Genomic DNA, 21,405 nt, shown 5'->3' with positions numbered 1-21,405 from the left:
TAGCACAAAATGATGCTGTCACCGCGATGGTCGACCTTGACAAGTGCGACGCCATCGTCGTGGGCGGTGACTGTATGGACACCAGAGAAGGATGAGCACTTAGCTGCGTATGTGTCCTCCTCCATCCGCGCGAGCCTGGAGGCATCCACCGAAGAAGTGGACCAAGACCTGGAGCGAGCAGTGTATGCTACTCGATTTCCACTCGGGGTGAATTGGAAAGCACTATCGCTGGAGCTGGACTGCAGCCCCATGGACTGCGTCCGCCGTTACGCGGAGCTAAAGACTCCACATGTCCCCTCGGAAGAAGAGGTTCGTGTGGTGCATTCGCCTCGTTTGGACGAACTGCTCTCTTCGTCGCATCGGTCGTCGAGTCCAATGCTGTCCCCCCCGCCGTTTGCACTGCGCAGTGAGCACCGCAATAGTCCATTCATTTGGGAAGACGTAAGCAGCAGCAACGATAACATCTCGTTGGACGACTCAGAAGACCTGCATGCGATCGAGATCGAAGAGCTCAGTCGAGACTTGAACTCCGCCTTGACCCACGACGACGACGACGCCCTTCCCCTGGGTTCGTGTCATCAAATGTCCACACTATGTTCTTATCCCATGACGTAGACGATTCTTCATTAACCCAATCGGCCCTCGAAGAAGCGTTCCTCGACCTCACTTCCAACTCCATGCCAAGGTACTTCTCGCCCAACTAACTCCATTCACACCCCTTGACGTCGCTTCTAGCATGCTTCTCGGCAGTCACGCAACATTCCGCCACTAACACCACACATATATATATATATATCTATACATTCTACCAAGTATTAATATTACTCCAGGATTTGTTTGCTGTGTTGCTTTTAATAGTATTAATATATACTAGTACTAGTATATATATAATATACTAATAACTACTATCACGAGTACAGGTGCTACTTTAGTATTTATTTCTCCCAGCCATTCAGACCGAGTTGTCTAGCATTTTTTGCTTTTCGATGGCTTCGTCTTTGCGGGCCTTGGCGAGTTTACTGGCTTCCGCGTCCTTGAACTTGCCGTAGCCGTACAACATGCCGCCGATGACCCCAAAGCTCACGAAGATGGCGGTCTTGGCGGTGAGTTCTTCGCCGAGGAGCAGTACCCCGATGAAGGTCGTGGGTACCTTGTTCAGACCCCCCACGGTGGCGTACGTTGTGGCCGAGGTCGAGCTGACGCACCAGAACGAGGACAAGTTGAGCGCGATGCCGACGACGCCGCTCACGACCAGAAGGACGAGAAAGGACGCATCGTATGTCAATGGGTTGGACCACATGGTGATGGCATCGCCGTTGACGAGCATGGGGGGAAACAGCAGCGGCAGCGCCACCAGGTTGTTGTAGAACGCCATGCCGAACCTGGACAGCTTTAACGACGATTTGGACGTGGCGTAGCGCATGTAGAGCACGTATGACGCAGTGAACATGCAGTTCATGCACATCCAAAAGTACCCGCTGAGGGTGCTCTGCGTGGCTTTGCCGTCCACTTCGCTGTATGAGGTGAGGACGGCGCCGAGGAGCATGATCCCGAGAGATACGAGGACAATGGGACCCACGCCTTCGCCGAAGAATCGCCATTCCCCAATGACTGTGAGGATGATGGCGACGTTCTTGAACACGGTGACGATGTGGATGGGGAGGCCGGCCGTCGCCAACGTGCCCGTGTACAGCATGGCCACGAAGAAGAACGTGACGGGAGCCCAGCGTTTGGCCGTGTCAAGACTGAAGTTCTCGTACTTGATCACCCCTTGCAGCTTGGCCAGCTCCAGCAGCACCACACCGAGGATCATCTGCGCGAGGATCACAAACGACTTCTCCTGGTAGTTGAAGTACTTCTGCCCCACAAGGTACCGGTTCACGAGCACCATCGCGTTGGACACGGTGCTGTACGCCACGCACGACAGCACCGCCATGGTCGTACTCGAACTCTTCGGACTCGACATCGTGTCACACGTCCAGAGGGATAATGGAAAACATCCTCTGCCACTGCAATTACTTGGTGACGGGGAAACCGGATAATGATATCCGGTTGTTTGTGCGACCCAACCCGTGGAATTTAATAAAGTCCCTCGGACATTCTATATCCAAGAACAAGATGCAAGGCAGTTGAAATTAGGATACAGTATTGTGCGTCAACCCTGAGTAAAGTAGAACGCCGCGCCAGCAATCAGCAGCAGCGCAACCACGGCTCCAGCAATCAGCGCCGTGTTATCGGTCGGATGGTCTTTGAATGCTACGGGAATCGCCTCGTTAGACATATACCACAACCATTCACATACAACTTACTGTTCTTTTCGATGGCGTAGCGCGAGCGCAGCTGGGCCGCGCTGAGGTCGCAGTCCCGGACGGAGCCTCCACGGCTGTAGCGGCTTCGCAGTTCCGACGCAGTCATCCCGTCATCGCCCATGATGTCTAGTCCTCCAAATGCAAAGTGCGCCGAAATGGAGGGTTGATACTGTGCATGCTCAAAATAGAAAAGCTGGCTCGGCGGTTATACTGCAGTATTGGGCGTTTCGGGGGTTCGGGGTTCACAAAAGGAGGTTGAAATCCACCTTCGTTTGTTAGTTCGGCAACGAAGGCATCCGGATAAATTTCTCGTTTTCCGAACAGTGGGGTGCTGAATGAGTGGAGTTTGCGACTGATGTCTTCGTGGAAGGGTGAAGAAGAGCTCAAGGGCGCGCTGTCGTCCTTGGCCACGGCCAAGGGTGTGTCTGCCAACCGCATCAAGGGAGCTACCGTGGCGTGCATGAAGTGGTCCAAGGAGTACAAGCGCGTGGTGCATGCCGTGGAGAACGTCATGTGGAAGGCCGACGTGGAGCATCGGTTGGCGTACATGTACCTGATTGATGCGCTCATCCGAGCGTCGCAGACAAAATTCGGAGACGACAAAGATCACTTTGCCAAGAGGTTTGGGCTGCACATGCATCACACGTTGTCTGCTTGCCGAAAAGTCCCCGACGATCACAAGGTACGTCGACTGTCAGAAAGGACGTGCCCCCTTCGATGGACTTACGATGGGTGGTGTAGAGCAACGTGAAGAAGGTCGTTGTTGAATGGAAGAAGCGAGGGGTGTACACTGCACAGGAGATCGAAGAGGCCGGGGGAGCGGACTTTCTCGGCGACGGCCCCTTGGACTCTGGCGACCGACCGCCACCGAGCAAGGAAAAGATCTCGTCGTTGCTGGACAGCTTACAGAAACTGAAGCAGCAGCACCAACAAGATGCCCCTCCTGCCACAGACAGAGATCAACCCCCCCGTAAAGAGTCGCCACCTCGCCATCAGTACGACATCATGTCCGCATCAGCGTACCAACAGCGTCCATCGCCCTCGCAACCCAAACCTCGATATGCAGACCCATCCAGCGCCTCCTCCCAGTCCTCGTCTCGCTTCGAAGCTGCACCCAATCGATACCCGGACGACATGCCGACGCCTTCATCACGTTTTGACCAACCTTCAACTTCTCGCTTCAACCAGCCCCCACCTCCTAATTCCCGATTCGATCAACCTCCTCAGCAGGGAACTTCCCGGTTCGATCAGCCTACCCAGCAGGCAAATTCCCGATTTGATCAACCTCCCCAACAGGGATCTTCTCGATTTGATCAGCCTCCGCAGCAGAGTTCTTCCCGTTTTGATCAAAATCAGGCAAATTCCCGTTTTGATCAACCTCAGGGGGTAAATTCCCGTCGCTTTGATCAGCCTCCGTCGAATACCCGCTTCGATGCGCCGCCCAACCCTTCGTTTGCTCGCTTTGACCAGCCGCCGTCTGGTCCGTTTAATGCGCTACCACCAAAGCACCAAGAGTTTGGGTATCCTCCCCCTCGCAGTGACGGTTCCCTGCTGGGGAGAAATCCCCCTGGACAAGAGACGTTGAAGCGGGCACGGTGGGGAATTTTCCCGTCAACAATGGTCGTTCTCTCACACTATTTATCGGTAGGTCGCGGTCCCGCAGTCGATCGCCCAACAAACGCCGAGGCCCTTGTCGCGACTTTCAAATGGGTCGGTGCAGTCGGGGCAACCAATGCCGGTACAGTATATATTTATAAAAATATATTTCTAAATATGGCACATAATATTTTGTCCATATATTAGCTTTGCGCACGACGGAGACGTTCCGTCCAATCACGGCCCCCCGCCACCCATGGCGTCCATTTTGCCGTCGCCCCAGTCGACCATGCCGCCTCCATTCCTCGGAAAACCTCCGCAACTGAAAACCCGATTGTGTAATACGTTTCCCAATTGCCGATTTGGCGACCGATGTAATTTTGCACACGGAGAGCGGGAGCTCGGGACCATTGGAGGTGGCTCCACGGACGGGTTTCTTAACAAGAGCCTGCCGCCGCAGTTTCTCCGCCAGCCATCGCCGAGTCCATTTCTCCAAGGACATCATCCACCGCATCCTATGCACATGATGATGATGGCTGGAATGCCCATGATGAATCCTATTAATAATACTATTCCGTCCACTTGCACTCCCATGGCGCCGCCGCATCACACTCCCATGGCGCATCACACTCCCACCGAGCCGAACCAACCGCCCCGTCAGCGCCGGTCTCGCTGGGAGGACAAGAAGCCGTCGGCCCCCACGACCTCGTCCCATCAAGATCAAGCCAAACGACATGACGACCCGCCGCAGCGCAAGCTAGACGTGGACGACGAGCCAGCGGAAGACACGGCCCCTGCCCCCGAGTTTACGTTAGAATACGACGATGACAATTAACAGGGTTTTACTGCAACATGTGGAACTGCAATAACGTTACAAGTGGGGTGAAAAACTTGCAAGTTTTAGACGGGCATATATCGAAAGCTGAGGAGAATCGATTCAAGAACCGCATGAGCCAATCAATTCACGTCATGTCGAATTTCTGCCAATCCAAACGTTTGACCCCTCCGCATTGGGCAAAACTACATATATACGAATCGTTGTATGGTATAGTGTGTACAAGATTAAATAGGATCGAATAGATTCGAAAGCTATTTGGCGAAATGACTGTCAAGTGTCCAAATTTGGGTGAAATGCACAATTATTATTCTATCAGTTTTTAATGCACGTTGAGATTTTAAGAACCTTTGATTGATATTCTAAGCTGGAGCGACTTGGAGAATGAATCGACAAAACCAAATGTTATTTAGCCAATCAGATTGCAGGAAACCATCATCAACGTCAAATTAGTGTGTGACTTCGATTAGTGTGCTACCAATCACCACACCTTTTCACATACAAAATTCAGTACAATGAATCGATCGATAGATTTTTGGCGATTTAGCATTGTCAAGTCCAAATTTTGGGTACAAGGACAATAACGCTGAGCCTAAAGTTAACTATCGTACTTTCTATCGGGGTTGTTAACTGTTACTAGCAGCTAACTTGGGGTTTCGGGATTTGAAGTACTATTTTTGCATATTTTTTCAGAGTTTTCGTAGTGGTAGATTATCCGGATGTGGCTTTGATCCAGTCAATCATTTCAACTTCAAATTCACTTTCACACCATGCCGGACCAACAAGTATTCTTCGGTACGTCCGTAAAGGGCCTATGATGCGTCCATCTGTCTCCATTAACCCGCCTGTGGAATGGCCTTAGACATTGAAATCGGCGGCAAGAAGAGCGGCCGCATCGTCTTTCGTCTGTACGGGGACACGCCCAAGACCAGCGAGAACTTCCGTGCGTTGTGCACGGGCGAGAAGGGCGTTGGCAAGTCTACCCGCAAGCCGTTGACGTACAAGGGTACGCTCTTCGTTTCTATGCTTAAGTTTAACGGATGATGCAGGCTCCATCTTCCACCGCATCATCGACGGGTTCATGTGCCAAGGCGGAGACTTCTCCAACCGCAACGGCACGGGCGGCGAGTCCATTTACGGCGCCAAGTTCAAGGATGAGAACTTCATCCACAAGCACTCCAAGGCGGGTCTGCTGAGCATGGCCAACGCCGGCCGTCACACGAACGGCAGCCAGTTCTTCATCACGCTCGCGGCCACCAAGCACCTCAACAACAAGCACGTCGTGTTCGGCGAAGTGGTCTCGGGCATGCAAGTGGTGCGCGCCATGGCGGCCGTCCCCAAGGGCCGCAACGACAAGCCTACCAAGGACGTGGTGATCGTCGACTGCGGCGAGTACGTGGCCGAAGCCAAACCAGCAGCCGACAAGCCCAAGGACAAGAAGCGCAAGCAGACGGCAGACGAGGCTGCCAAGCCGGACGCCAAGAAGGCGGAAGGTATCACGAAGAAGGGCGGGGATGACAAGAAGGCGAAAGGTGAAGTGGATGTGAACAAGGCGGCTGACGACGATGAGCCCGCCGCCAAGAAGCAAAAGGCATAAACCACAATCTGACAACGAATGTATTATACATTGTCATATCCAGTTGGACAAAACAAATACGGCAGTATTCTGATGGACCACCTTCGCCCCACCGTTTGTGACTACTACTACACCTTTTTGCAGTCAAGTTGGACGAATGCCCGGTATATTTGGCCGTGTGTCCGATATATTTGGCGGTTTGCCCGATTTAATTGGCCGTGTGCCCAAGCAATTGCCCATGTGCCCGATGAATTGTGTCGTGTGCCCGATGAAAATGGAAATCACGCAATAAAAAGTCAATTCAACATAGAAATAGTCGTCAAACGACACATGCAGCATCGTTGTATACTGTTGCCCCTGCCTGTACTTCAACGTTTTGTCCATACTTCAACTCCCTCCAATTGAATCTGTGCAGAGCTCATTTTTCGATTTACCTCAAGGTATGCACCCTCGATGGACGCGCGGAGGCCATGGGCAACATGGGCGTTGGTATGCACAACAACGATGCTGCATGCGTCGTTTGACGACTATTTCTATGTTGAATTGACTTTTTATTGCGTGATTTCCATTTTCATCGGGCACACGACACAATTCATCGGGCACATGGGCAATTGCTTGGGCACACGGCCAATTAAATCGGGCAAACCGCCAAATATATCGGACACACGGCCAAATATACCGGGCATTCGTCCAACTTGACTGCAAAAAGGTGAAGTAATAATATGGGCTACTATTAATATATAGTAGTATGATTCCCACTCTATATCTTTACCAAAATGGACACCACCCATAGTACAACTGACACAGATTTTCGTGCGCCGTGGCCTGCTGGATGAGGCGGTCGACTTGCGCGGGGACGCTGAGGGGCTTATTGTCCTGGTCAAAGTCGCGTCCTCTCAGCTTCTTCTTGACGCATTCGATCACCTTGACCGCTTTAGCATTGAGCTGTTCCGGCTGCATCCCGCCGTCGTCGTCTTCCTTGAGCGCGGCGGCGTTCAGGTCGAACTCGTCCTCTTCGAAGGTCAGATCGTCCATGATGAGGAGGCTGTCGACGGACGACCGCCGCCCCTTGACCTCGTCCTCCTTGTCCGCCTTGTCCTCTTCCGCGTACGCATGCGATGGCGCGGCGTGCGGCGCCAGCAGCCGCCACGTGATGAGAGGGTCGTGCACGAAGGCTTCCAATATGGCCATAAGGCTGTCTCGGTTCTCCCGCAGTACGCGCATGCTGGCTTCGCAAGTGTGGCGGAATGTCCCTTCCAGCCCACTCACTTCCATCGCCTACCCATCGCCATACATGTATTAAAGGCGATGTTTCTTGTATTATACTAGTCCATATATATTCTCCAGTTTACGACTCAAATCGCTTGGGTGTAGCGAAATATTTATATATATATATATATATATATATATATATATATATATATGTCAAGTCGATGTAATAATTGGAGTGGGCGAGTGGTGCTCTTATAAATAATTTAAAAAACAAGTCTATATAAGGTTTATAAAAACATTTTAATCGAATCGAACGAGCACAAGAATAAAAAATCGGCACACAATGTCGAACGATCCACCAATCCAAACCCACCACACGAATCAAGTAGCCAATCAAATTATCCCCTCGTGAACACCGATTCAACCTCGCATTCGTGTATGACTGAAATTAGTGTAATACTGGACGATCTTGACAAGCAAAAGCAAAGAATGCACAAAAGTCCAAATATTACTGATACAAACTCATTTTTTAAAAATAATTTATATATGTTTAGAAGATCTCGTTTAAACATATATATAAATATATAATTTTTCGAAATATCCTATTACCTGGGTCAACATGCGCGTGAGACGGAACGGGACTGTCTCAGGGTACTTTTCCCGCTCGATGGCCACATCAAAGCAATCTCCAAAGTCAATGTGCACCATTTTACCCGAGATCCGGTCCAGCATCAAGTTACCGGGGTGGCGGTCCCCCAGCCCTAGAATATACCCCGCCATGCTCATGACGGCCAAACTCCTGGTAAAATTCCGCCGGCGATCGAGCCACATCTCTGCGTTGAACGACTTGAGCCACAGAACCTTGTACAGGTCCTGACCCGTCGTCTCGTTCAGTGCATTCTCGTACGCTTCTAGCTTTTGAGCTATGGGCAGCTTTTCATAGTCGGGCGCCATCTGCACCATGAGCCGGTACTCAATATTGAGCGGAATTTTGCGGCTTTCGCGGTAGTCCCGGATGAGTTGGTGCAGCGTATCCGTGTTCTCAACCCACCCAATCAAGCCGGATGTGTGGCTCAGCGGAAGGACCGAGAACCGCTCGATGGCCAAGTTCCGCTTGCGGGTATCGCTGTCGTTGGCCAACAGAGTGTTGATCAGACCAAACAGTTGCATCACGCGCTCATCCTGGCGCAGATCTTCGTGCCCCTTGAGCAGAAACGTGTACGCTTTGCCGTTGCTGCCGTTCACAACCACCTACAAATATATAAATATATATATATATATGACACGTATTGGGGACCTATGTACCTTTCGCGGACGCTGCTTGGACGTCAATACAGTCAATTGCGGCCCGAATGACTGGATGCGGATGATGGGCACCCCCGCCTTGTATGTCCCCGGCACAGCCAAGCTCAGCGACGACACCGAGAGCAGCTTGGGGCCGACGTTAGCCAGCTCCAAAGTGCTCAGATTCGCAATCTGCTTCTTGATCCGGTTGAATACATTGTAATAGATATCCCACGCCTGGTTCAAATCGTCGGTTTGGTTGGTCAGTTGGTACAGATCGGTCCACGCTTTGGCCTATATATATATAAATCATAACCCCGTCAACAAAGTCATAGATTCCGTATCTATGTATGGCCATTCATATCCGTACTTGCTGCAAATCCCGGGCAAAAGCTTGGTGAAATGCAATCTCTCGAAGTGTGGGCACGTCGTCCCCAACCCCGAGGTTATCCAGCTGGGCATGCAGCGGCGCCAGTTCATTCAGCATCGCTTGGACATCATGTACGGCAAAGTAGAGGCGGGAAGCTTCTTCTAACGCGCCGTGCCACAGTTCATTCCACAAGATAGCCACTCGGATCAGTTCGCGGGAAACCAGCTCTGCTTCTTGTACGAGTTGCGGTGAATGGCGCTTGACGGCGGCCAGAATCCCCTCGGCGGCGACCTTGCGCTTGGCGCCGACGGCCGTGGACGCGACTGTAATCGGGTAAATCAGCGCTTGGGGGTGGTGGTGCCCGATACGCGTGAGCAGATGGTTGAGTAAATGGTTGGTCTGGGACGAATGTAGCCGCGCAATGAGCTGCGGAATGAACTCGAGCCATGTATCGATAGACACTTTGGCTAGCCCGTCGCTCACTGCGTCGTGCACTTCGACGAGCCGCCCGCCATAGTTGAACCAGAGCGTGAGCAACCGCAGCACATCCTTGGTCACGTCGTACCGGGAATGGCCAAATGTGATCGAGTTGAAGAAGCCGTCGAGGGCGTTGGTGACGTAGCTGTCATCTTTCGAGGCTTCGGCGGCGCGGAAGTTCATTAGAGCCCACTCATGCCATGCCTTGTAGTTGGTTGGGTCGAGCACCGTCGCAGTTTTCAAGCACTCTAATACCTATGTACCATGTGCGTCCATAAATATATATATGACACAACGAAGCACTGGACATATATATATATATTATAAAAAATGCTAGATAGTTGTGCGATTCGTCATCATGAAACGCATGTCAAAAACACTCGGGATATTTCACGTTTTGGTGATTCCGCACAAAGCACGACGGCAAACGAAAAAAGAATGTATCCAATCAGCGACAAGGGAATTTCAGACGGACCAATGGGAGCGATTCGTGATCGAGTAGATTGCACATGGTTTAGAAAGTCGAATCAAATCAATATTATATATATATAGTGCTTTCGAGTGAAACTTCGTGTTGTGGTTTCTCGTTGGAATTTAAATCGAATTGATTGGCTACCTCAGAGAAGCTCAAAATTATTATCCAATCAAAACCACCTTCTCAATGAAATTCAACCAATCCGATCGATTGTGGATCGATTCGATTGCACCCCAAATTTGTATATCAAATCAACAATATATATATACATACCTGGTCATAACGCTGCATTTCGTGGTGCAATTTCGGTTCCATCAGAGTCATTTGCCACTTGCCCAATTGAGTGTACGCTTGCACACGCAGGGACACATAGTCGTTAGTATGGTCTTGCTCTAGCACGTGAATAAACGATTGCAGTTGCTTGAGCGCGATTTCTTCCTTGTTGTCAGCCCACAAGTGCTTGAGATAGGCAAATGCCACGCGGGGATTGTGCTGCTCCAAGTTGGTTAGCAGCGGCACATTCGGGTGCGCGGCCAGCTGCAGCGCCAGTACGTCCGCCCCCACGTTAGCCAGTGCATTGAACGCCAGGTGCAGCTGGCCGTTCTGCCGACACAGCCGCGCATATTTGAGCCATACATGGACGTCGTCTTTCGGGTTCAGAACCAAGGACCTCACGAGCATCAAATGCTGCCACACTTTGATATCTCTGTCGACTCCGAGAAGGCGCGTGGTCCAGATCTGCTGGAGCCGCGCAAAATCGCCGCCGCCGTCGAGATGGCTAATGACTTCTTCCAGTTCGGCTAGATTCTGAAGCTGCACCAGGCACGGCATGTACGCCCTTGCGTAGCTTTCGCTGATAAACGTCTGGATGGTCGGGTCTAGCACAGCTCGGCAGTCTTCAATCGCCCGCTTGGCGTCGTCCAGTTCCCGAGCACGAATACACGTGAGAGACTTGAACAGAAATGCCTCTGTTTCGTCCATGTCGGAATTGATATACTTGGGAAGGAGGTCCCACTGCTGCAGCGTGCATGCGACACGGGCGGCGCTGCTGCACAGTTCCTTCTTGAACGCTGGCGGGACATCGAGCAGGTTGGCGCCTATGTCATCGTCTACGGGGTACACCTTGGCCCAGGTGGCTTCGATGTGCCCCTGCAGCGCCTGCCACTGGCCAATCGCAAACAAGCATCGCATCTTGCCAAACATGGCTTCAATATTGGTCGGGTCCCGCGCGAGGACGTGCTCGTGCGCGGCAAGTCCATCGTCCCACCGTCGCAGTTTTTCATGCCAAGATGCCTGCACGGGTACCTTGGGGAGGTGGATCTGGGCATATGTGACAATGCCCACGGCGGCTTCGAACTGGTTGAGCTTGTTGTTGATGCTAATGAGCGCGTCGATACCTGCGGCGGACGGTGTCGCATGAAATTCCTGCTCCTTGTAATGCAATGCCTTGGCGAATGAGTGGCACTTCTCCGCCATCGTGCCCAGGAGCCGGATGTCCAGCGGCAGCGACGACCGGTCCACCGTCTGGTCGCAGTGCTCCATGAACTCTGCCAAATTGAGCAGCGTTTGAAGGATTTCGCTGGGCAAGTTGGCCGCCTGGAGTACTGTCTCGAGCGTCCGCAGCAGGTTCTCCTGGGTATGGGACGTCAGATGGGGCCATACAGAGAAAAAGGATGCGTAGAAGAGCTCCTTGGCCAGCGGTTGGTAGACGGACGCCAGTTCTTTGCATGCGCGGAGGGCCGGCGACGGCGATTCGCGCAGAAGTTCCACAGACACGGCGCGCATCCACTCGTGCCAGTCATCCTTGGTGCTCTTCTGGGTCGTTTCCCAAGCTTTCACCAGGTGCAATTGGTTGATTGGCAAGGCTTTGGTGGACGACTCGTTCTCGTCTAACACGGTGATCTCCCGCTGCTGCTGCATTTGCTTGGACGGGTCTGTTGCCCACGAAGTCGCTGGCAACGCTTGGTACTTGAGCAATTTGGACACGAGCAGGTCATACCTCTCAAACATTTCGCCAGAGTGCGCCGATCGGTTGAGTACTTGGTTGACCACTGGCACAAAGATCGCGTAGTCATCGCCGAGGGTGTACATCATAGCGACGAGGCAGTCCATGGCCAAATACACCAAGTCATTCTGGGCGTTGCTGCTGATGATTCGCGCCAGCATATGGATGATCTTGGATGCAAACATGGACACATTGAGCCTTCGTACGAGCGAGCCCAGCGTCCCCAGCGCCTGTTTGCGTGGCTGGACGTCAGCGTTGGACTGGATAAGCTTGACCAACACGGGCAGAATCAGGTGCAAATACCCATCCAGAAGTCTTCCCAGCGTTACGATGGTCTTGAGCACCAAGCCAGTGTGAGGGCGTTGATGGGCGTTGTCTCGCTCAGCCCGGATCACCGCCAAGAGCTCGGGCACTACGTCCGACAAGTAGACGCGGAAGCCGTCGCCCAGACATGACGCCACCTCTTGCACGAGATTGAGTACATTCGCCAAGTGTTTCTTCCCATATTGGCGGAGTAGGTACGCCACGGCAGCGTGGTCGAGATACGGCTGGATCTTGTCCTCCATGAGCCGCACCAGCGCACTCAACTGGTCCAGTACAAATACTTTGAGGTCGGTGTTCACTGCATCCAAAGCCACCAAGAACGCCGGTACGATCCGGTGCAGCTGCGGCTCCACCTTTTTGCCAAGCCCAGAGCAGATGTACATGATGGCGAGGATCGTGCCTTGGTAGTGGATCGAGTTTCTCGGCTCGCTCAAGATTCGGATGAGGGCGTTGATTGCCACGGCGGGGAAGTACTGGTCGCCGGCGACGAGGGACGGCAGCAGCTCTTCTGGGGCTATGCACTGGATCACAAACTTCTCGGCCAACTCAGTCGTCGTCGTCACCGCCGCGGTCGTCTTCTTCTTGCTAGGTTCCCGCTTGACTGTCGGCCCAAACAATAAGTCGTGGCCCTTGAACGCTTTCGTGAGCTGCAGATCCAGCTGTTTGGTCGCTACTTGGCCGGACCCTAAACTTCGACCTTGTCTTTCCAATTGAAATAGCTTAAAGCTGAACGGATCGAGCGCGCCGAGAATCCCGAGCGTCCGCCCAGCTTCGATGCGCAGCTTGGCGTTAGCGTCCCCCGACCGCTGTAGCGCCGCACTCAACCCCTCCAGAATCTCGGGATATTCATGGTACGGTCGGGTGACGTACCCCGTGGAGCCGACAAGTAGCCCCAGCGTCCGCACGACCACAACCATCTTGGCCACGTTAGCCGTGCTGCTCTTCATCTCTTTCATCTCTGCGACTAGTTCTGGAATCAACTGGGGCAAGTGGGGAAGGAGCAAATCCTGGCCCACGACCGCGAGCTCGCCGAGCGTACCCGCGACTGCCTTATTCAGGCTCCGGTCGTCGTCCCGGAGGTTCTGCATGAGTACTTTGAGGATTGGGAACACATATGGCTTGGTTAAGCTGCCGGCGCTTTTGAGAAAGTGGCCGAGCACCACCGCGCCATCCTCTTTGACCCGGATGTCGTTGGCGCACTCGAGTTCGGCTAGCAGCTGCACCAGTGTCTGGCGGAGCGACGGCAGGACCGCCGACGGGTTATGCAAGCTCAGACGGCCCAAGATGGTCATGGCGGACTCTCGAATGTCTAGTACTTCATCGTTCAAGGCGATGAAGAGCCCCCGGAGGTTGTCTGGCTGGCCGAGGAGTCCGTCGAAGCGCGCATCGAGGGACGCCAGCACCTTGGACCGGATCTCGGCCTCCGTGTCGGCGATGCCAACTGTAAGCAGCTTCTCCAGCACGGCCGCGACTGCAAACAAGTCGTCGGGGGGGGCTTCTTGAGGCAGCACCAGCTTGCAGCACGTGATCGCGGCGCTTTTGCGGACGTTTGAGATCTCATGGTCCAGGTACTTGACTACATGCGAATGCACGCGTTGGAGGATCGGGATATGCGGATTCCCCTGGAAATCAAACGTTGAGAGCGTGTCCAGCGCCAGAATTTGCATTGCAATGATGGTTTGGCTCGACTCCGAGTGCAAAATCGGCATCGACGACGAGTATTCGAGCTTGGACCCGCCAGAGATGGCGTTCGAGAGCAGATGGAGCACCTTGTTGCCTCCCGAGCCCGTGAGGTTATTGAACGTCTTGCTGCGGTGCCGGCTCGGCGATGCCGAGATGGCCATCATATCCTTCTTGGATGTGTTCACTTCGAGCAGCTCCATGAGCCGCTCAAAGAGGGCCGACTGGATGCGCGGCTTCTCGGCCGGCAGCCTCTTGAGCAGCGTCGCGAGGGTTTCGATCATACTTCTGTCCAGGTCGCACTTGAGCACACACTGGATGGTCGAGTCTAGGTTGATCCGGCCCAGCGACGTGGCTTCTGCCAGCATGCGCAGACAGCTGAGCGCTTCCCGCTGGGTTTCCACGTCCTTCTTCTCGCCCTTCTTCCTTATTAGCCCCAGCTTGATGCAGTGCGTGATGTTTTCCAGCGTCTTTTCATCGCGGCTGAGGGGGCTGCCGATAGCCAGACTCAGCTTGCCAATACTCAGCAGCGCATCCCCCCTTGTGCTAGCCGGGGGGTTGGTCTGGCTCGCCACTTCCAGCAGGTATTGCATGCTAGGGCGGTAGAACTTTTCGAGAAACGTCGACGAGTTGAACTTGGCCAGGCGCGGCAGCAGGTTGATCACGGCGCGCCGTACCACAGACGACTTGTGCGTCTGGTACCCGAGCACGAGATGACCCACCCTGTCAAAATTGGGAAACATAAAGTCCCCCGAGTTTCGAAGCAGCTCGTTCAGGATGAGAAAGGCGCCGTGCATCGACTCGGGAGACCCCCGCTCCAGCCCCCGCCGCCACTCGTCGTAGGTGCGGGTGTACCACTGCGTCTTGCGGTTGCTGTCCCGGGCCTGGAGCAGAGAGAAGCACGCTTGGAGCGCGTCCGCCGCACTTTCCCGCGTCTGCTGCTTCGAGTCTCCAAATGCATTCCAGATCACGTCGAAGAACGTGTCGACGTGCCGGAACAGAATGGCCGGCGCGTTGATGGCCAGTTCCCGCATGATCACGACCGCGGCTTGCCGACGGACCTGGAAGTTCTCGTTGCCGAGCCACTGCAACGCCGGCTTCATGTGATATTCCTCGACAAACTCGATGAGGGACGTCCCGCCAGACGAGACGAGGTGCCCGAGAGCCCGGCCCGCCGCGCGCAACGTCGGCAATTCGTTGCTGCTCGTCTTCTCAAACACTTTGACGAGGGCGTGTGCGAACTCGACGATCTTCGAGTCGTTGTTGTCTGCGATGAACAGGTCCACGAGATGGTCCATGGCCACGATGCCTCCAGTGCGGTCCGTGATGTCCGCCCCCAGCACCATCTCGGTGATGCATGAACTGATGGCGGACACGACGGTCGTGTAGTCCGCCATGGGGAGGTCCCGCGCCTCCGACTCGAGGTAGATGCATAGCGACCTGGCCGTCTTCGTTCGTATCACGGCGTTGGAGTTCCGCAGCCCAGGTAGGAACCGCGCAAACGCCGCCGCTTCCCCCATCGTCGTCGTCGAGGGCGATGTAATGCTCCAATCAGATCGCATAAACGCTTAGTATCCGGTAATTACTGTATTATCCGGATGATTTGGGATGAAATCATGCTACCGCTTGCCACCGCGTGTCCGCCCACCTTGGCGAAGGCCGCCTCGTCGAGCCAGCCGCTTCTTGTACTCGGCCTTGGCCTCTTCCTTCCTCCTTGCTTCCTCTAGCGCTTCGAGTTCTTCCAAACGGATGCGCTCACGCTCACTCTCCACCCACCGCTGCGCCGCTTCTTCATATTGCATCCACTGCCGCTCGTTCTCCTCCCGCTGGAGCTCCAGCGCCTTTTGCCGCCTCGCAAACTCGATCTCTGCTTCTCGTTCGAGCTGATCTTCCTCTTCCTTCTCCATGGCTCGACATTCTTGGATCTCGCGCATGCGTTGCTTGACTTGCGCGACACGCTCCTGACGGGCAACCTTGGCCTCCTTCTTCTTCATCATCTCCAAGTACACGGCCCGCTGCCTCGCATCTCGCAAGCTATCACATGCTTCTCCAAACTCTGCAGGTGAATCAATCTCGTTCAGCAGGGCGAGCGATATCATGGGATCGTTGCGGCGGCGGCAGATGCCACTCGGCTCGATCGCGAACGCGCGCTTGTAGCTGTCCGTGTCAAAGCCAACATGGTACTTGGCTTGATGGGTTTCCAGTGCCGCCAATCTCTCGGTCGCGGCTTCGTGAAATGGGATCACACCCAGCACGACCTTGTAGTCGTCTTTAGCCAGCTGCGGCTGCCCCAACTGCTCCCAGGCGTCCCCCCTTTGAAGCAGAATCGGCACCGCGCCCGGCGTGAGGCCGTTAGTAAAGTACGTGAGCGCGTTAGTGAGCATTTCGATGGCCTCTGGCAGCTACTTTACCCATTATTAGATCACAAGAAAATAGAGTTATTAATAATAGCACCTGGAAAGTCTTGACAAACAGACTGCCCAATGTGAACGCAGCAGTGGTCGCCTCGACTTTGAACCGGATCGACTGGTTCAAATCGTCAGTAGCTTCAACTTGCCATTCTGTCACGGCCGTGCGCCACGTAATTTTCTGCTGCACCAACTCATTCAATCGAGTTTGGGCTACAAAGACTTGGTCGTTTGAGAGGATTTTCACCCCCCACGGTTCCACCAAGCGTTGTTCATGGATTGTTTTCTCCAAAAGCGAACTTTCATCACTCAACGACTCTATGGCTGCCAAGGCTTGGCAAATCTACACACTCAACTCATTAGGTACTACCTAATGCAGCATTCTGAGTACCTACCTGCTGGTACCGGCATATGCCTCGATAAAACGTGGCTTGAGCTCGAATCGGCTCGACTTCTTTCGGCACTCCTGGAAAGCTGGCTATCTGCTCTAGCAAGTTGCTAAACAACGCCGCAGCGGTGGTGTAGTTGCGCTGAGCTAAATCGTGTTTGGCCTTTGCGACCAAGTCTAGCAGAGGTCTTGAGGTCACTTCGCTGGCTTTGAATGGGTTGTTGCTCCAGTCCACATACACAGAACCGTCGTAAAAGAAAGGCGGACGGCGCTCCAGTTGGTTGAACGCGGCAGAGACGAACTTGACGCGGACGAGGTGGTGGCACGTGGTAGGCAGCCACCGCAGCGCATTATGGGACAGGTCCAAGTGTTCCAAACGCTGTAAAAAACCAAGGCGGCCGGGGAGTTGGTGCAGCTTGTTGTACGCCAAGTTGAGGATTCGCAGGTGGTATAGCCGGACGAGATCGTCAGGCACGACGGTTAGTTGGTTGTACGAGACGTCTAGAACCTCCAAGCCTTCAAGTCAATTAGGAAAGCACAAAAAGAGCAAGTTAGTTTACGGTTCAAGTTGGCTAGCCCAGGCGGCAAGGTGACCACTAGGTTGTGCGATAGATGCAGCTCCACCAGCTGCGTGCACTCGTACAAGCGAGTGGGGATGCTTGAGATGGCATTGCGTCCCAGATGCAGCAGCTTGAGGGAGTTGCGAAGTAGCTCCACGTCCAGAGGAACTTGAGTAATTCCGTTCGAAGATAGACGGACAGTGTGCAGGGGCATGTCGGCGGAGTATGCAAATGCGTTCGTTGGGACATCAGGCAAACCGCAGTGATCGAGGGCCACCGTCTCAAGCCGCTCGAGAAAGGGAAGGACATTCGGAAACTCCAGCGATGGGTTGTGGCTCAAGTCGAACGAAATCAAACTCGTGAGGGATTTGATTCCCGACGGGATCTCTGTCAGTTGATTGTACGACCCGTCCAAGCGTATTAATGCAGCGCAACTTCCAATACTACAACCATAGTTAACATACGTACACTGGACTATATGACTTGCCTTGGAGGAAGGCATTGCAGTTGGTTGTAGCTGATGTCGAGAGTGCGGAGACTCGACAGCCGACCCAAACTGTCCGGCAGTTCCGAAAGGGCGTTGTGCTGGAGCAAGCACACTTCCAAGGCGCGGAGGTTGCCGAATTCACTTTCGAGCGCTGGCATGCTGTTGTAGCTCAAGTCCACCGTTGCGAGCGCTGTGCAGTTGTCAATAAGAGCGGGGCACTTGGTGAGTTGGTTGTGGGACAAATTTAGTGCTGTCAAGGCAGTGAGCAGGCCAATGCTGACTTGCCACGCGCTGGTTTCTTTGAGCAAGCGCAGGTCGCCTTCGATGAACGGCAAGTCCGTCATCACGTTGTAGCTCAAGTCCAGCGACGTTAGCCCGCGCAGTTTCCATAGCTTTGGAGAGAACGACCGGATATAGTTGTGCGAGGCGTCTAAGTGCCGAAGCGTCGCTGTGGTTTGCAACCCCACTGGCAGCGAAGTCAGGTGATTGTGGCTCACGTCCAGCTACAACCAACCTCATTCAGCAGCCAGTATTCCACACAAGAGGTATATAGAAATACGTGGACGAGCGCCGTGAGGTCTTGGATGGCAGATGGAATACGCCCCAGTTGATTGCCGCTAAGGTTGAGAGTTTCGAGGTGCTCCAAGTTCCACACACGCCCAGAAATCACCACGGCGTTCAGGCGACTCAAGTTCACCTCCAGCACTGGAATGTCGTCCAACTCCGAGTCTTCCGCAGCATCCACGATGATCTACCAGATCAATTCGGCTTTGTTTCATCAAAACCAAGATGAGTTACTTGTGCTTTGGACCGCGGAAGTCGCCGCTTGCTCAAGTTCAGCGATCGTTCGCTAGAGATGCCGCCAGAGCTATCCACTCTTCGGCGATGGAGAGGGTCGAATGGTAGCAGTGCTCGCGTTCTACCATGTCCATTGATTAGACGATTGAATACCGATGTAAGATAGAAGCTTGCCTCTTTTGTGTCTCTTTGTGAATAAAGATGGGACTGCCGTCGACAGCTTCCAACATGCCACGAAAGTGATTCCTGGCCAAGACCCCTCTCCATGCTGCTTGGATGAGGATGGCCGACGCGTGGTCTTGGAACGTATGGCTGAACTCGTCCAATTCGTCAGACATGTGGGATGGCATCAGCGGCATTGTCCAGGAGGACTCCCCAGTGCTTTCGTTCACATAGTAGACTCGCTGCGTGACGTTGTCAAAGGTGGCTTGCCACCCCGGCGGCAGCATATCGCTTTCATCTCCAACATTGGGTGACGTTTGAGGTTTGGTTTTGAGGCCTCTTGGTGTCATCCACGACGACTGGCCAGTTTGGGCGTTGTAGTAAAAGTACTCTTGAGTACTGGGATCGTAAATTCGCTTGTAAAGGGACTGCATCAGCGATTGCATGTACTGTCGAGAAGTTCTGGCGCGCCACATCTTCTGGATCAGCACTACCGCCGCCTCCTTGGTCAGAACCACTCGAGCGCGGGCCTTCCACAATGCATCTTCATTCGCTGCAGGTCTCACCCACGATGTTTCGTTACTTGCACGGTTGAAGTAGAAGGCGCGGTTCGTTGATGGATCCACAGCTTCTTCCCATCCGTCTCGCAGGCTTATTGACATTTTGTGCCCTTTCGCCAAAAGATTGTGGCGATTTCCGCAGGGATTCTCATGCTATTTAGGGATTTGTTTATGGGTGAATATGATCACTTTGCGGTTATACTTGAGCATTGTATCAGGCAGCCGAACCGGGATACAGCCAGTTATACTTGCGTTTTGTCGTATTTCGAAAACATTTTAGCCAATCAAGGTATACATAGTTTCTAGGACCAGTTCGGACAGATTATATGTAACGTGATCGACCATTGATCGGCCAAATGACCATCGATCGGCCAAGGTGTTTCGTCCAATTGAAATTAATACGATGTTTCATTGGACAAAATAAATCCTTGTCATAAGTCTTACCTGTATAATGTGATGGAGGGAAAAAATTCAATTTTAAAGAGGTTTTCATATTTGAATTTGAAATGCCGCCAAGAACGTCCTACACGCAGGAGGCGATGGACATGGCTGTCCGAGCTGTGCTCAACAAGACACACAGTGTTTTGACCGCTGCCGAGGCACATGGTATACCCCAACGTACACTGCGCACCCATGTCGCCAAGGCAATCACGGGCGACAACCGGCCGACGACGATGGGCAGGCCGCCTGTCTTGCCGAAGGAGAGTTCGAAGACGACTTGGCTACTTGGATTGTCGCAATGGAACACGAAGGGGTACCCGTTGGCTGTCGTCAGATCGTCGACAAGGCAACCGAGATACTTCAAGTGGTAGATGATACACCACGTGACACCAAGCTTACGAGCGGTTGGTACAGAAGATTCCTCGAACGCAATCAAGATCTCAAGATTGCGAAAGCACGAACTCTGAGCAAACCGCGAAACGGTGTCGACAACGATGCCGTGGTGGAGTTCTTTCATGAGCTTGCTCATTCCATGTCACTTGTTGACATGGATCCATCACGGGTCTTCAACATGGACGAGACAAGTTTTTCGCCGTCCAAGATGTCAAGGAAGTTGGTTGTCCAACGCACGACCAAGAATGTTTACGTTCAAGAAGCGACAGCCTCAGCCCACGTCACGATTGTCGCATGTGTTGCTGCCAACGGGACAAAGATTCCACCGTTGTTCGTACTCCCGGGTGACACTGTGTCTACACTGGAATGTGACAGCCTGTCTATTTCTGGTGCCGCAATCACGACGTCCGAAAAAGGGTGGACCAACTCATTCATTTGTCGCAAGTGGATGTCCATGCTCAACTCAAGTATCCCGATTTCGACGCCTCGTCCCATTTTGCTCATTTTGGACAGGTGTTCGTCGCATTACTCCGAGCACATCTACGACGCTGCGACATCATTTGACATTTTGCTGCAATTTCTACCAGCCAACTCAACGCATCTGTTCCAACCGTTGGACGTTACGGTCTTCCGGCCGTTCAAACATGCGATACGCCAAGAAATTTGGGATCTTTTTTGGACCGACGTGGACTCAACCATCAAGAAGCTGCATGCAATCAAAATTGCCTGTAACGTTTGGGCAAATGATACAAGTTCATCAGCTATTTCGGCCGGATTTGTTTGCACCGGACTGTGCCCTCCATCGTTGGACAATATGATGTACTGTCTCTCGCTCTACAAGCCTGCTGAAGTTGCCAAGAAAGACGTTGAAGAATCTTGGCTCCAACGAACGACAATTGTTCGCAATCAGGTGCTACTTTTGCCGCCCAAGAAGAAGCGAAAGCGCGCGCCACGAAAGCGATTGACAGTCAGTAGTAAGCTGTTCACTTCTGATTACCATGGTCTTTTGCAAGCGCAAGCCCTGGAAAAGCCAAAGCGCAAAAAGAAAGCTACTCAAGATGACGT

General features: G+C 53.2%; 7 protein-coding genes across 9 annotated transcripts; 3 read left to right on the top strand and 4 right to left on the bottom strand.

Annotated features, from left to right (window-relative positions):
- Positions 1-5: 5 nt before the first annotated feature.
- On the top strand, positions 6-841 carry H257_18143 (hypothetical protein). Its single transcript, XM_009847154.1, has 3 exons — positions 6-568; positions 616-685; positions 736-841. The coding sequence occupies exons 1-3, from the start codon at positions 10-12 to the stop codon at positions 770-772; spliced, it is 666 nt and encodes a 221-aa protein (XP_009845456.1). The 5' UTR covers positions 6-9; the 3' UTR covers positions 773-841.
- Positions 838-1,984, bottom strand: H257_18142 (hypothetical protein). The gene has a single exon (XM_009847153.1). It carries the CDS (start codon positions 1,964-1,966, stop codon positions 953-955), a length of 1,014 nt encoding a protein of 337 aa, XP_009845455.1. The 5' UTR covers positions 1,967-1,984; the 3' UTR covers positions 838-952.
- Positions 1,985-2,017: 33 nt separating this feature from the next.
- Positions 2,018-2,510, bottom strand: H257_18141 (hypothetical protein). Its single transcript, XM_009847152.1, has 2 exons — positions 2,310-2,510; positions 2,018-2,256 (listed from the first exon to the last, which is right to left on the bottom strand). Exons 1-2 carry the CDS (start codon positions 2,428-2,430, stop codon positions 2,156-2,158), a joined length of 222 nt encoding a protein of 73 aa, XP_009845454.1. The 5' UTR covers positions 2,431-2,510; the 3' UTR covers positions 2,018-2,155.
- A 151-nt stretch (positions 2,511-2,661) lies between these two features.
- On the top strand, positions 2,662-4,783 carry H257_18140 (hypothetical protein). The gene is made up of 4 exons (XM_009847151.1): positions 2,662-2,991; positions 3,051-3,904; positions 3,958-4,047; positions 4,113-4,783. The coding sequence occupies exons 1-4, from the start codon at positions 2,665-2,667 to the stop codon at positions 4,738-4,740; spliced, it is 1,899 nt and encodes a 632-aa protein (XP_009845453.1). The 5' UTR covers positions 2,662-2,664; the 3' UTR covers positions 4,741-4,783.
- Positions 4,784-5,489: 706 nt separating this feature from the next.
- H257_18139 (hypothetical protein) lies at positions 5,490-6,391 on the top strand. Its single transcript, XM_009847150.1, has 3 exons — positions 5,490-5,535; positions 5,603-5,746; positions 5,790-6,391. The coding sequence occupies exons 1-3, from the start codon at positions 5,511-5,513 to the stop codon at positions 6,335-6,337; spliced, it is 717 nt and encodes a 238-aa protein (XP_009845452.1). The 5' UTR covers positions 5,490-5,510; the 3' UTR covers positions 6,338-6,391.
- Positions 6,392-7,026: 635 nt separating this feature from the next.
- Positions 7,027-15,682, bottom strand: H257_18138 (hypothetical protein). The gene is made up of 5 exons (XM_009847149.1): positions 10,408-15,682; positions 9,183-9,914; positions 8,834-9,106; positions 8,138-8,779; positions 7,027-7,594 (listed from the first exon to the last, which is right to left on the bottom strand). Exons 1-5 carry the CDS (start codon positions 15,661-15,663, stop codon positions 7,085-7,087), a joined length of 7,413 nt encoding a protein of 2,470 aa, XP_009845451.1. The 5' UTR covers positions 15,664-15,682; the 3' UTR covers positions 7,027-7,084.
- Positions 15,683-15,709: 27 nt separating this feature from the next.
- Positions 15,710-19,608, bottom strand: H257_18137 (hypothetical protein; the record flags this gene model as incomplete). 3 transcript variants are annotated; one of them, XM_009847147.1, is made up of 8 exons in its annotated part: positions 15,710-16,545; positions 16,598-16,894; positions 16,947-17,455; positions 17,500-17,942; positions 17,987-18,489; positions 18,546-18,737; positions 18,785-18,905; positions 18,959-19,608. In XM_009847147.1, 8 exons carry the CDS (start codon positions 19,606-19,608, stop codon positions 15,763-15,765), a joined length of 3,498 nt encoding a protein of 1,165 aa, XP_009845449.1. In that variant the 3' UTR covers positions 15,710-15,762. The 3 variants fall into 3 exon arrangements, with proteins under 3 accessions (XP_009845449.1, XP_009845448.1, XP_009845450.1); XM_009847146.1 differs by having other exon boundaries at positions 16,947-17,440; XM_009847148.1 differs by having other exon boundaries at positions 15,710-16,894.
- Between the last annotated feature and the right edge of the window lie 1,797 nt (positions 19,609-21,405).

Source organism: Aphanomyces astaci, assembly GCF_000520075.1.
Source record: "Aphanomyces astaci strain APO3 unplaced genomic scaffold supercont1.139, whole genome shotgun sequence".
NCBI lineage: Eukaryota > Oomycota > Saprolegniomycetes > Saprolegniales > Verrucalvaceae > Aphanomyces > Aphanomyces astaci.
Note: the sequence above shows the minus strand (reverse complement) of the source record. Positions and strands in the feature narration are given on the sequence as shown.

Bases quoted from the DNA above. Each gene is read 5' to 3' on its own strand.
- H257_18143 (XM_009847154.1), top strand. From the start codon at position 10: ATGATGCTGTCACCGCGATGGTCGACCTTGACAAGTGCGACGCCATCG. The intron at 569-615 runs GTTCGTGTCATC...CCCATGACGTAG, and splicing joins CGACGACGCCCTTCCCCTGG to ACGATTCTTCATTAACCCAA. The intron at 686-735 runs GTACTTCTCGCC...CGTCGCTTCTAG, and splicing joins ACTTCCAACTCCATGCCAAG to CATGCTTCTCGGCAGTCACG.
- H257_18142 (XM_009847153.1), bottom strand. From the start codon at position 1,966: ATGTCGAGTCCGAAGAGTTCGAGTACGACCATGGCGGTGCTGTCGTGC.
- H257_18141 (XM_009847152.1), bottom strand. From the start codon at position 2,430: ATGGGCGATGACGGGATGACTGCGTCGGAACTGCGAAGCCGCTACAGC. The intron at 2,257-2,309 runs GTAAGTTGTATG...CGATTCCCGTAG, and splicing joins CTACGCCATCGAAAAGAACA to CATTCAAAGACCATCCGACC.
- H257_18140 (XM_009847151.1), top strand. From the start codon at position 2,665: ATGTCTTCGTGGAAGGGTGAAGAAGAGCTCAAGGGCGCGCTGTCGTCC. The intron at 3,905-3,957 runs GTGGGGAATTTT...ATTTATCGGTAG, and splicing joins GAGACGTTGAAGCGGGCACG to GTCGCGGTCCCGCAGTCGAT. The intron at 4,048-4,112 runs GTACAGTATATA...TCCATATATTAG, and splicing joins AGTCGGGGCAACCAATGCCG to CTTTGCGCACGACGGAGACG.
- H257_18139 (XM_009847150.1), top strand. From the start codon at position 5,511: ATGCCGGACCAACAAGTATTCTTCG. The intron at 5,536-5,602 runs GTACGTCCGTAA...GAATGGCCTTAG, and splicing joins GGACCAACAAGTATTCTTCG to ACATTGAAATCGGCGGCAAG. The intron at 5,747-5,789 runs GTACGCTCTTCG...CGGATGATGCAG, and splicing joins CAAGCCGTTGACGTACAAGG to GCTCCATCTTCCACCGCATC.
- H257_18138 (XM_009847149.1), bottom strand. From the start codon at position 15,663: ATGGGGGAAGCGGCGGCGTTTGCGCGGTTCCTACCTGGGCTGCGGAAC. The intron at 9,915-10,407 runs GTATGTATATAT...CATGGTACATAG, and splicing joins AAATGCAGCGTTATGACCAG to GTATTAGAGTGCTTGAAAAC. The intron at 9,107-9,182 runs GTACGGATATGA...ATATATATATAG, and splicing joins TTGCCCGGGATTTGCAGCAA to GCCAAAGCGTGGACCGATCT.